Below are 13,558 nucleotides of genomic sequence, written 5' to 3'. Positions count from 1 at the left end.
ATCAAGACCGGTGTAGTACCATTGGATTGGCGCATTGCCAACGTGGTTCCAATTTACAAAAAAGGGACCAAAAGTGAGCCCGGTAACTACAGGCCAGTAAGTTTCACTTCAGTAACGGGAAAAATTTTCGAGGGGATTCTGAGAGACGCCATCGATGAGTACCTCAAGGAGAATAAGGGAATAACTCCTCACCAGCATGGATTCATGAAGGGTCGCTCATGTCAGACAAATCTGATCAGTTTCTACGATGAAGTAAGCTCTAAGCTGGACCAGGGAGAATCTATTGATCTCGTATATCTGGACTTCTCTAAAGCCTTTGACACCGTGCCACATAATAGGCTAATATACAAAATGAGGCAGCTCAGACTGGGCGAAAACGTGTGTAAGTGGGTAAAAAATTGGCTCAGTGATAGAAAGCAGAGGGTGGTAATAAATGGTTCGTACTCTGATTGGACCACAGTCGCTAGCAGGTTGCCACAGGGTTCAGTATTAGGCCCCACTCTGTTCAACATATTTATCAATGACCTGATAGAGGGGCTGCACAGCAAAATATCAATATTTTGCAGATGACACAAAATTATACAATATAATTAATGCAATGGAGGACAATGTGCGGCTACAAATGGACCTGGATAAGCTGGGGGCTTGGGCAGAAAAATGGCAAATGAAGTTCAATGTTGAAAAATGTAAGACTATGCACATGGGCAGGAGAAGCGGATGTCACCAATATTCACTTAATGGGGTACCACTAGGGAAAAGTGATATGGAAAAGGATCTGGGGGTATTAGTGGATAATAGACTAAACTGGAGTAACCAATGCCAGTCAGCTGCTGCAAAGGCAAATAAAGTCTTGGGGTACATTAAAAGAGGTATAGGGGCGAAGGACGAGAACATTATCCTTCCATTATATAAGGCACTTGTCAGGCCTCACATGGAATACTGCGTACAATTCTGGTCACCAGTGCTCAGGAAAGATGTCACAGTGCTTGAGGGGATTCAAAGAAGGGCAACTAAACTAATACATGGAATGACGGGACTGGAATACCCAGAGAGGCTATCCAAATTGGGACTATTTGCTCTAGAAAAAAGAAGGTTAAGAGGCGATCAAATAACCATGTATAAGTACATGAGGGGACAATACAAGGATCTCTCCCGTGATCTATTTACACCCAGGACCACGACGGTGACAAGAGGACATCCGCTATGATTAGAGGAAAGTAGGTTTCATCACCAACATAGAAGGGGATTCTTTACTATAAGAGCAGTTAGACTGTGGAACTCTCTGCCAGAGGAAGTGGTGATGGCAAAATCCATAGAGGAGTTTAAAAGGGGACTTGATGTCTTTCTGGAGAAGGACATTACAGGATATAAATCTTAGGTTAATTGTCAATCCGGGTATACAGGCAGGTAGGAACTATTAGGGGTTGATCCAGGGAACAGTCTGATTGCCATTAGGGAGTCGGGAAGGAATTTTTTTTCCCAAAAGGGCTAATTGGCTTCTGGCCTTGGGTTTTTTTGCCTTCCTCTGGATCAACACAGGAGGATAGACAGGCTGGACTAGATGGACATTGTCTTCATTCAGCCTTACATACTATGTTACTATATTACATGGAACAGGAATGTAGGTTTGTCATGGGTGACACCACCACTTCCTTTCCCACCTGTATGAGCTGTCGGTGGCAAAAGAAGATGCAGGTCACAAAAACGGGCAAATCTGGGAGGGACTCAGAAAGCACTTGGTCTTGCAATATTAAAGGAACCACTCCTGGCAGAGAAAACTCAGGATGACACCGGCTTGACAGTCCTAGTTATTTGTCTGGGATCGCTCCTGGAATTAGGGAAGGAAAACTCTCCACAGATGCTAGACTTGAGAAAACAGTACCTCTGCATGATGTTTAAGTTTCTTCTCACACACACTCTCTCTTCTCTCTCTCCTCAAGTTTCAGTGGCCCCTGGTATACCAGTTTTCAGAGAGCCGCTATTTCTCCTCCATCTTCACCACATGAGGGTTGAAGGTACCCATGTGTGGCTGGCATTTTCACTCTGAACACAAGAAACATTAGCAGCAAAGACTAGCCAGCCATAAAACTCTTTTCTCACTCTCACACACTGACTTTTATCCCCTCACTCACAGCACATGACAGGATGTGAAAAAATACATTTACATGCATCTCCCAGTCTCATACTGACATTAACTCTTCATATGCTGCAGCTGTGCAACACACATAACAAATGACTAGACAATCTTTGCACAGTGCATCCACACAAGACACTACATATAATGGTCTCACATTACTGTAGCATGACACAGGGTGACATTCACAACTACTGCAGTTGATAACACTATGCACTGTAGAACAGTGCGAATCCCAACAGGAGTATGTAAACCAGTATGTAAAAGCCTGTGCAACAAGGGAGTACTGCACTTAGCACGGTGTCAGATAACGTACACACTGCTGGAATAGAAGCACACCAAGCTATGCTGATCAGAAGCACCACTCCAGAGAGAAAGACTCCTGGCCCTAACCTAGCAGGGGGGTGAAGGGTCCCTGTCTAGAAGCAAAGTCATCGCCTTGATAAAGGTGGCCCCACGGTCTTCTTCCTGACCTCTAATTGTCCCAATAGGAGCCCCTGGAGAGATGAACTGACACAGCAAAGCAATACAGAAATGAAAGCAGCAATACAACTGAAAAGGAAACTACAGCACTTTTCTGGAAGTAGCAAAACACCCCGCACAGAGGAACACCTCTCTCCAACTATCCCTTTATGGAACTGAATAAGCTGTGCTGAGCAAAGGAAGGGATAAGAATCTAAAGCTCTCAACACCTGAGGATTAGCAGAGCAACTAGAGGACCGCACCCCCAACCTTCTCCCAGGAATAACTAATCATCAGCATGCATCCATGCAGTATAGAGAGACAGCAACCCGAAGTGCATTAACCCTTGTCATGCATAACAAGGCAAAAGGTCTTGGCCTTGGTCAAGGCCACTATGCCACAACGCTGCCGTGACAAACAAGCAGTGACAATACACCTATGGAGGGGGCCAGAAATAGATGTTCTAGGGCACTACACCTTGTCCATGCCTAATTTTATTGCCATCTTGAATAATGAATTCCTGAGGCTATATGCATTTCAGAGACCTCTCAGATCTGAGGAAGGAAGGGAAGAATAAAAATATTGAGGAGTTCAGCTTTCCCAGTATCCTGGGTGGCAGCTGATGGACAATTGGGTGGTACTTTATCAGTATCATTATACCACAATTGCTATTGAAATAGGAATTGGGAGAGGTGGAGACAATGGTTATGGCTCCACATGGGAAATGAATAACTCCTATTTTAGCAGAATCGCAACATGTCATGGGGTGGGGCTATCACTACTCCAAGAATAGGGTTGGGTTTATGATCTTTATTAAAGGGCAGATCCGCCTGTCACTACTATAAGGAGGTGGGGGGTTGATAAGATATGCTAAGTGGACATGCCATCACCGGAAAAAGGTGATTTTACGAGATATATTGATACTTTACTACTAACATTTCATTTTAATAATAAAATAGGATGAATTCATATAGAGCTGTACCCGATCACGGCTGAAGAAGGAATCATATAAAGTCTACAATGTCTTCTGCTACAGAAGAGAGCCAATCAATGCTAAAGCCTCACAGTTATTACGCCTGTGCCCCAGATCTACCTACCTCTGCTTATTTCAGGCAGACAAAAGGTGTCATCTGGCTTTTACATTAACCTGAACTGTTGTATATTTCCTTCCAGCAGTGCAGGGGTTAATCCCTGCAATGTTCCAGTTCAGCTGCTAAGCATCAGCCATCAGATTTCTGTTTAACTGAGCTGGGATCTTAGCTTCATTGCCTGGTGTACCTTGCTACAGCTATCCAGTCAGGTTCCCATTTCCAAGTGTTTTCCTGCTCTATGTTTTGTACTTTTCCCGTGTTCCTGTTCTCTAGTGCCGTCGTGTCTTGTATTGCATTCATCTCTGTGGTCTTCTGTTTACCTTTATTGTTCTGTGTGTGTGTGTTTAGTTTTCAGATCCCCTTTCCTGTGCCCTGTCAGGCTTATACAGGTCCCACCTGAAGACCACAGGACCATTCTTTCTCAGAACGATTGCCCTAGGCAGGGCTTTTCCCCTAACCCTGTTTCAGTTAAGAATGAGACATCATCTCCCATAGCCTGTCTGAGAACATTAGTCTCTACCTGTACTTAGTACTCCTTGTGCCTCTCCTGCTTGCAGATGAGACAGACTCGCGGTGTCGCGCTCCAACACCTCCATCAACCCGGATCAGCTGCTAACCTTACTGGTCCAGGATTATGGCCTAGCTGGTAAGTTGGCACAGTGGGTCCACACCAGTCAGCCGTAACAGTGTACTAAGGCCATGGACTCCACTGAATCCTCCCACAGAGGACTCACAGAACTATTCCAGGAGATGACGCAACAGCGCGAGCACCAGGAGCATCTTCTACCCTACTTGCATAATATAAGTGCTTGCCTAAATATGATTTATTCTGCTTTAGTGGTACCACAGGCAACTGCAGCAGTTGCAGATGCGGTTTTATATACGCCATGTCAAAGAGATTTCGGTTTGGAAGACTTTCGTGGACAAATCCAGGAGGAGGTCAGTTTTGTTCTAGGGAAATTCCTCCAAAATAGTTGGGAACTCTGGCCAATGTAAGCTCACTGAACTAATTGGGTGTAACTATTGGTGGCCATCCATGATGAAGGACATTCATGACTTTGTCGCCGCTTGTCCCACTTGTGAGCAGCACAAGGTCCTGAAACAGAAATTCACTGGCCTGCTGTGTCTTCTACCCATCCCAGTGCTTCTGTTGCAACACACTGATATGGACTTCATCACTGACTTGACTCCCGCCGGAGGTCACACAGTTATCTGGGTGGTCCTCGACCAAATTTCTAAAATGGCCCACTTTGTTCTTTTGTTTGGATTACTATTTCCCAGCCAGATAGCGGAGAGCTTCATCAAGCATATCTTCTGGCTACATAGATTTCCACTGTACATTGTTTCCGATAAAGGGAATTGCAATTCACTTCCAAGTTTTGGAGTATCCATTTGTAGGCTCATTGGAGCTTGGTTGGACTTCTTCTCCGCTTACCGCCCTCAAAGCAATGGTCAATTAGAGCTTACTAATCTGATTCTAACTAATTATCTACGCCATTTTACCAGTGCTCAGCAGGATGATTGGGTCAGACTGCTGCCCTGGGCGGAGTTTTCTTACAAACAGCATTTTAGTGAATTTACAAAAAGTTTCCCTTTTTGCATCACATATGGCCAGCAGCCCAGGATTCCCCTGCCCATTTCCACCACATCTGAGGTTCCAGAAGCAGGCGCATTGGCAGACGTTTTTGCAGAACATGGCAGGAGACCAAGAGGGCTCTTGAGAAGGCCACTGCCGAGATGAAGAGGTTTGTGGATCGCAAGCACAGGCCTCCACCTCTGTTTGCCATTGGGGACAAGGTATGGCTTTTGTCCAAGCATGTTAGATTAAAGGTTCCCTCCTACAAGCTTGCTCTGCGACTTTTGGGACCATTCACGTTCTTGAGTAGAATTAACCTTGTGTGCTAGAAATTACGCCTTCACGCCTCCCTGCGTATCTCTAGTTCATTTCATGTCTCACTGCTCAAACCACTAGCTTTGAATGAATTTTCCAGAATTGCCAGACCGGCAGCAACCCAGATCATGAAGAATATGAGATCAAAGATAATATGCACATTAACCCCTTGAGTGGCAGGTTTCCTATCACCCTGCCGTGCCCACCAGGGCAGGTTTTTAAAAATGGTCTAATCATTGAATTTCAACTAATTTTGCAGTTGCGTCTCAAGAGCCATAACTTTTTCATTTTTCCATTGACATGGCCATGTGAGGGCTTGTTTTTTGCGGGACAAGTTGTGATTTTTTAAACAGGGGGGAGGAAAAAAAGAAATGGGGGAAAAAAGGGGCCATGTTATTAAGGGGTTAAATAATGTATTAACTTCCTTCTCTGGGTCATTACGACGCACAGGGATACCACATGTGTGATTGTATTTTTGATTTTTTACAAAGTAAAGGGAGACAAGTGTTTTTTTTATTTTTTTAATAATTTTTGTACTTTTTTAAAAACATTTTTTTTTTTAAATTTTTTTTTTGTCCCTATAGGGGACTTCCACAGGGACCCATCAGGACCCCTGATCACATTCCGGGGGTCCGATGGTGACAGCCCTTTACATGCTGCGGTGACAACCCTTTACATGCTGCAGTCACATAGACTGCAGCATGTAAAGGGTTAACACAGCAGAGATCGGAGGTTTTCTCTGATCTCTGCTGTAAGAGCTGGTACATAGCTGTCCTCTGACAGCTAACAACCAGCTCTCCCTGCCACAGAGACCATCGGCTTGCTTCTGACAAGCCGATGGTCTCTATGGCAACCTGTAAACAAAGCAGTGCAGGAGTTTGCAGACATGTCGGCAATATCTTCTGCTGGTTTTTCAAAGCCCTTGCACTGCTCTGTGTGGGTCTGTGCAGGCAGAGCACACTGTCACAGCTTGTGGCATTGTGCTCTGCAGCTCCCATAGTGATACATAGCCCGGAAATCTTCCGGGCAGTATCGCTATGAGCAGTGGAGCTCGGCCCCGGAAATTTTCCGGTCGTGCCACTCAAGGGGTTAAACTATTAGAAACAAGACCTTTTCTAGTAGATACGAAGGGTTATGGTCCAGAGGAGAGATCATGGGAGCCTTCAGAGAATGTTAATGCTCCCTGCCTTATTAAGAGATTTTTTCAAAAATTAAAATAAACAAAAATAAAATTTGGTACTGTTGCATGCATAAAAGTCTGATCTATAAAGTACTGCATTATTTATCTGTGCTGGAACGTTGTTCTGAAAAAAATATACAGCATCAGAATTGCACTTTTTTGGTTGCCCTGTCTCGAAGATAAAGTTTAATTAAAAGCAATCAAAAAGTTGCATGTACTCCAACATGGTACAGGATGTCCATGAAACTACAGGATGTCCAACAATAATCAAGCTCTAACACAACTAAGTTGACAGAAAAATGGCGGTCAGAAGATGGCGGCACAGACTAATTTTATGTTATTCCAGAGATATTTTATTTTTAAGTAGAACAAAGAGCCTATGCATGTTTTGTATCATTCTTATCGTACTGACCCAAAGAATAAAGTTATCTTACCATTTTTGTCGTAGTGTGTGTACACCGTAGAAACAAGAGCCAGCAAAGATGGACGAACTTTGTTTTTCCATTTCATTCCAATTAGAAACTCGTGAAGCTTTTTCAGTACATCATATGGTACAGTAAATAGTATCAGAGAAAAATACAGCTTATCCCACAAGAAACAAGACAGTTATAGTGATAAATAAAAGAGTTATGATTTTTTGAAAGTGGGAAGGAGAAACTGAAGACAAAATCAAAAAAGGGTCGCGTCCTTAAGGGGTTAATATTTACCTGTTGCTGTATTTGGTGTGTACTTGACTCATTACCAGTTTCCATTATCGTGTGTATGGCCTGCGCCACAACATACACGGATACATACGTATAGTATAAACCAGTATCTATTCTCTTGTACACGGTTTCTGGAATATAATATGTCTCGGTGCAGTTCACTCCATAACGATCATAGTGCCACTCGTAAATGCAATTTCTTTCTTTATCTTCAGCTAGACATTGAAATAACCAGAACCAGATTTCTTCCAGCAGCGGGTCATTTTGATGGGTTGATGGGTTCACATTATTAATAGATTCCTCGACCTTCTCTATTGTTGTTATCGGCAGCATAAAAACTAAACTGCAGTTGATAAATGTCAGCATGTCGGATTGTGCTGTGTTTGTTACATCAACCCAGGACTCATGGAGGATCAGCGTTCTGTTGTCAATAAGTGCTTTAGATTCTCTGATAATATCAGCATAACCTGCTGAGTAAGATCCACAGATCACCACAACTTCAGCAGTCGAGTTATCGATCTTAGATATTTCCCTCTTTGCTTTCTCTTCATCACCCAGATTGATGATATACTCAATGCAGATTTCATAGTAGTCCAAAAGCTCTTTTACTCTTACTTCATCACATCCCTTACTTGCTATAATGAGTCCAACCCAGTTCCATCCCATGCTGTGCAGAAATGTAGCAATAACTTTATATTGAGCGAAATCATCAAGACCAAACTGATATATGGTTGGGTATAGGGCTCTATTATACAGGATGGGGTCGGTGACTCCATAAATGAGCTGCGGAGAAAAAAATATATCAGTATTAGGGCTCCCACCCACTGGCGATATTTTCTCTACTGCGATGCGATTCTAAAGTTAAAGTCACACATAGACCTTAGCTATTCTCCTGAATGAATAGCTAAGGGCTATGTGTGATTGGCTGAGCGCTCAGCCAATAGCTAAGCAGTAGCTGCTATTGGCTGAGCCCTCAGCCAATCTGCACAGCCCTTTCAGGAGGCGAGGATTTTTAAATCCCCGACGGCTGAAAGAGCTTAATAGCAGTGCCGGGGAGCCAGCACGAGGACGCGGCTGAGCGCGACTGAGCGCAGGAAAGGTGAGTAATATATATTTCAAGCCCTTCCCCGATAATCATTCTGCGGGGCTTGGCTAAAACCATTGATTTCATAGAATAGAATAGAATGCCAAGGACTTCTGCCACAGCTGTCACAGCTGTCACAGCTGTGGCAGAAGTCCGCGGCATTCTCCCTATGCTTTCAATGGGGCTAGCGCTGCTGTCGCTAGCTCCATTGAAGCCACTTGCGATATGCCGGTTCTATACCGGCCTCTTTCTTGCGCTACGAGGCGAGATTTTTCTCGTGCTCTCGCAGCGCAAGAAAGAAAATATCGCCAGGGGGTGGGAGATAAAAAGAAGCAGACATAGTAACGCTGTCTACGGTAATAATTACACCGTGCAAACCTAGACTAGATAGTCGTAAAATGTACCAGTTTATCACAGTTGCTCATTCTGGATGATAAATCTGTTGAATCTTTAGACCTCGGGTGTAAAACTCCATTTTAATTAGGGCCACATCAGCATTATGGATGCCTTCAAATCACTATTTATACAGGCTCATTAACCCAAATATACAGTATTTCTGTTCCATATTATGCACAATTTGGACAACTTAAACCCATTCATTTACATTAGGGTAATCAAACAGGTATTTTTCTTGCATTAATTTTGCAAATCTTAAAAACACCCGTCATGTCCTATTTTGGTCAATTAGTCCACGTAACTATGCAGTGAATACTCATGATACATGCGTAGCTATTCCTTAGCATCAGCATGGAGCTCCATGCACTTGTTATGGTAATTCTCCCCTTCCACCTCTTCAACACCAAGTTCCTACCTCAGATGGTGGCTATGGTGCCTTAGTAGGGCTGTCAGAGCAGTTCCATCATCTGGGGCTGCTGAACACAGTGGTGTGAGGTGTGCACTAAAGCTCAGAATCCAAGATGGCAGCGATCCCTTTGCTAAGTGTTGGCTGCCTTCAGAGGGCTTTAGGCTGCCATAACATCTGGGCAGCACCCTGCGCCTGTCAGGAAGGGGTTAAAGGCTAAGACTAGTTGTGCACTGAGCTCTCTTTTTAGTATAATTTTGCTTTCTTAATGCAAAGTCAAGCAGCGGTCTATATAGCTTTCATAACCCCATAACACCACAGGATGTACAGTTATGTGCTCGGTGTGCAGGGTTTATATAGAGCTGCAGGGGCCAATTGTTTGTGACAGCAGACACCCACCGGTAAGAGCTATGATCAGAGCTAAAGCTGATCGCAGTTGTTAACCCTCAATGATTATTCAAAGGTCCCGCACAACTCCTCCATGTTGAAATCACAGGTGTTGCCCAGTTGATATGGCATCTGTGGGCATTCTGGAGAAATCAAGACTATCCAATGACACATTTTCATGTACTGCATCACCTTAGTGATTTTTTTTTAGTTAATAGTGAGATAGCGTAGGTTCTGACGGACGCGCGATGGCCTTTCCGTGGCCTGCCAGCTTATGTGTCCAGTCCAAAATGCAAAAGTAACACCTGCATTTATCAGTGTTTTTTACATGAAGTTGCTATAAATGCTGGAGGGGAGCAGTGGGATGTCAGCCAGTGTGACCCACTGTGGTGATACAGGATGATCCACTGCTTTGCCAGTAGGGGTTGCAATTTCTGTATGGTGTGGCATACTTATCTGTTTGGTGTGCCTGGCATCTTTGGCAATGGTTCACCTGTCCAGACTATGTGTGTTTGCAATCACCCCTCGACCAATGTAGGCAGGGTAAATTGGTCGACTGCAGATTAGTCTGCACAGAATAAGTAGCTCCTCCATACTGCAATCTGGCACTGTGCATTCTACAAGGGTTTATGGTGATTGAGCCCAGACTGCAGTTTATCAGGTGGGGCATTATTGGCTCCTCTTTTTTCAGTGAAAAATGTTGGTGTTTTTACTCTCACCTCAGTGATTTTAATTTATATACTGCATATCAAAATGTGGTATAATGCAATACTGTGGTATTACATCATACTGTATGAGCAATCAAACAATTGCAAGTTCACAACCCCTATGGGAGCCTAAAAAACGTTAAAAAAAAGTGATCAGAAGTAAAAAAAAGGAACTCCAAAATGGAACCAACAGGAAATGCAGGACGTCTGACAAAAAATGAACCAATCACAACTATGTTGATGGAAAAAAAATTGTGGCTGTTAGATGACAGCAGATAAAAATGTAATTTTTTTCTAAATGAATTTTATTTTTTTAAATGTAGTGTAGGAACAAAAAAAGCCTATGTCATCATAATCATACTGACTAGAGATGAGTGAGCATCAAAATGCCTGGGTGCTCATTATTCGAGACAAAATTTTCATAATGCTCAAGAGCTCGTTTCGAGTAACGAACCCTATTGAAGTTAATGGGAGACTTGAGCATTTTTCAAAGTGACAAATGCTCTGAAAACATCGGAAAGTGATGGAAACACCACAGAAATGGGTAGGCAACAGCCGGGGCAGCATGCATGGCTGCATCTGAGGCTCCCAGGTTCCACTATTAAGCCAAATTGGGGGCAAGAGCCTGGCTGTCACCACCCTAACAATTTACTTCGGACAGACCATAAGCAGCACGGCACACACGCTGGCACATCTTAGCTAAGCACCACACTAAGTGCAAGCAAGGACAATCACTGCTTGGGGGTGACACCACTGCCTCTTCTCCTGGGTTACATGCTGGCATTGCTGTTCAACCCCCTGCACGAGCCTGTGTCCATAGCGCACACAAAAGTGTCCCTGCGCAGCGTTCAGCTGCCCTCATGCCACACGCTCGCTTCATAGCCACACCACCCTCATGTCTATTTATAAGTACATGCTGGATGAGGAGAAACCGGAGACACACACTGCAGAGGGTTGGCAGGGACAGGCAGCGACCCTCTTTGAAATTATCTGCAATAGCCCACAATGCTAATGAGAATTGCTGATAAATTGACGTACGATCATAATTCCAACCCCCTGCCACATCCGTCACAAAATTGTCAGCAGCCGCAAACGTGGGCATAAAGGGGACTCAGATGCCAGTACTTCTACACATCTCCACAATGCAGCAGTGCATACTAATACCAAAGATTGGTTTAAAGCAGGAAGTGTCGCAAAAGTAGCCACCACAGGTATACAGTGACCCTGTGAAGTCTCATTCAATCAGTTATGCTTACTGTAAATGCTCTAATCCAGTATCTCGGATAACTGTGGTAAAATGAGAGATAATACATGGCGACCAATGCTGTTTCCCAGACCCCAAGGAGGGGGAGGTGGCATAATAAGCCCGAGAAATCGTGACCGAGGTAGTACCGCAATGCTCTGTGTGGCAAGCACGTGAGCAGGCTCAGGGTCAGGCTCGGTCCTAGCCTCCACCTTGTGTGACCCAAAGTGCCGTGAGTTACATAGCTATAGGAAACCCATGTGTACCCACACAATTCATTTTTTGTATGTGTCAGATAGCTGAACATCACAATGGGAAAGCTGTCTGCAGCCTACCCAAGTCATTCAGTGTATTTATGCCAGACAGCTAAACACCTCGCTGGGAAACCTTTGTGCAGCCACAACATAGGCGAGCTCATGAAACCCAAAGACAGTATTACACATGAAGAAATGACAGTGCCCAAACATGGCAATTTAACACCGCCCTGGACCTCGGCCCACACTTCTGCCCAAGTCATTCAGTGTATTTGTGACAGATAGCTGAACACCGCACTGGAAAACCTTTGTGCACCCACAGTATAGGAAACCCCTTGAAACAGTTCTGTAGCAACTGTATAGGCGAACCCTTCAATCCTTTCAGTAGCAAGAGTATAGGTGAACCCCTCAAACCTTCCTGTAGCAAGTGTATAGGCAGGCCCCGGAAACATTTCTGTAGCAAGAGTATAGGCGAACACGTGAAAAAATTTGTTTATCAAGAGTACAGGTGAAGCCGGGAAAAATTAATTTGCTAACAGTATAGGTGAGGGCCTGAAAAATTGGTGTACTAAGAGTACAAGTGTACCCCTGAAAAATTGCTTAATCCCAAGGGCAGGTGAAACCCATAAACATTTTTTAAAGATACAGCTCGTTATTGCTTAATTTGTAACAGAGCCTGGAGACAGCACTCCGAAAAAATTGGTTTTAACAGAGCCTTTTGTCCCACAGAAAAATTGGCAGATCAGCATGATAACATGCTGTTTTAGGAGGAGGAGGAGGAGGAATAATATCCGAGAGCGATAGACCAAGCTACTTCTCCCCTTTTTTGGGGGTGATAGAGGGTGCATATTTCTCCTGTTGCTGCAAAAAGAATCTTTATGATCCACTGCTTTCCACCTGTGGAGAAGAGAAGTCTGGGGAAATCCAGCATTTGTTCATCTTTATGAGTGTAAGCATGTTGGCGCTGTCAGTTGACAGGCGGGTACGCTTATCCGTGATGATCTCCCAGCTATACTAAACACCGGCTCAGACAAGATGCTAGCGGCAAGGCAGGCCAGCACCTCCAGGGCGTACAGCGCAAGTTCGTGCCACGTGTCCAGCTTTGACACCCAATAGTTGTATGGAGCAGAGGGATCACGGAGAACGGTGGTACTTCCTCACGATCTTTTTACAGTGCTCCCTCTGAATCAGTCTTCCCCATCCCCCTCCTCCTTCTCCTCCCCCTCCACCTCATCCAAAATGCGCTGAGATACAGACATGAGGGTGGTCTGCCTATCAAGTGACATACTGTCATCCCCCATCTCCTGTTCCAACCACAAAGTGTCAACCTTTATGATTAGCAGTGAACTTCTCAGCAGGCAAAGCAGCTGGATGGTAATGCTAATTATGGCCGCATCGCCACTCACTATTTGGGTAGACTCCTCAAAGTTTCCGAGGACCTGACAGATTTCTGCCATCCATGCCCACTCCTCTGTGAAGAACTGCAGAGGCGGACTACCAATCCACCGCCCATGTTGCAGCTGGTAATCCACAATTGCTCTACGCTGCTCGTAAAGCCTGGCCAACATGTGCAGCGTAGAATTCCGGCGTGTGGGCACGTCGCACAGCAGTCGGTGCTC

At 44.5% G+C, this 13,558-nt stretch overlaps 1 protein-coding gene across 1 annotated transcript in view; it reads right to left on the bottom strand.

Annotated features, from left to right (window-relative positions):
- Positions 1-8,128, bottom strand: part of LOC136573415 (vomeronasal type-2 receptor 26-like) — a 46,976-nt gene extending 38,848 nt beyond the window's left edge. The window contains exon 1 of the mRNA XM_066574707.1: positions 7,466-8,128. Coding sequence (XP_066430804.1) covers positions 7,466-8,128 — 663 coding nt within the window. The remainder of the gene's footprint in view (positions 1-7,465) is intronic.
- Between the last annotated feature and the right edge of the window lie 5,430 nt (positions 8,129-13,558).

The sequence above is a fragment of the Eleutherodactylus coqui genome, chromosome 7 (genome assembly GCF_035609145.1).
Source record: "Eleutherodactylus coqui strain aEleCoq1 chromosome 7, aEleCoq1.hap1, whole genome shotgun sequence".
NCBI lineage: Eukaryota > Metazoa > Chordata > Amphibia > Anura > Eleutherodactylidae > Eleutherodactylus > Eleutherodactylus coqui.
This window is presented reverse-complemented; position numbering and strand designations above follow the sequence as displayed.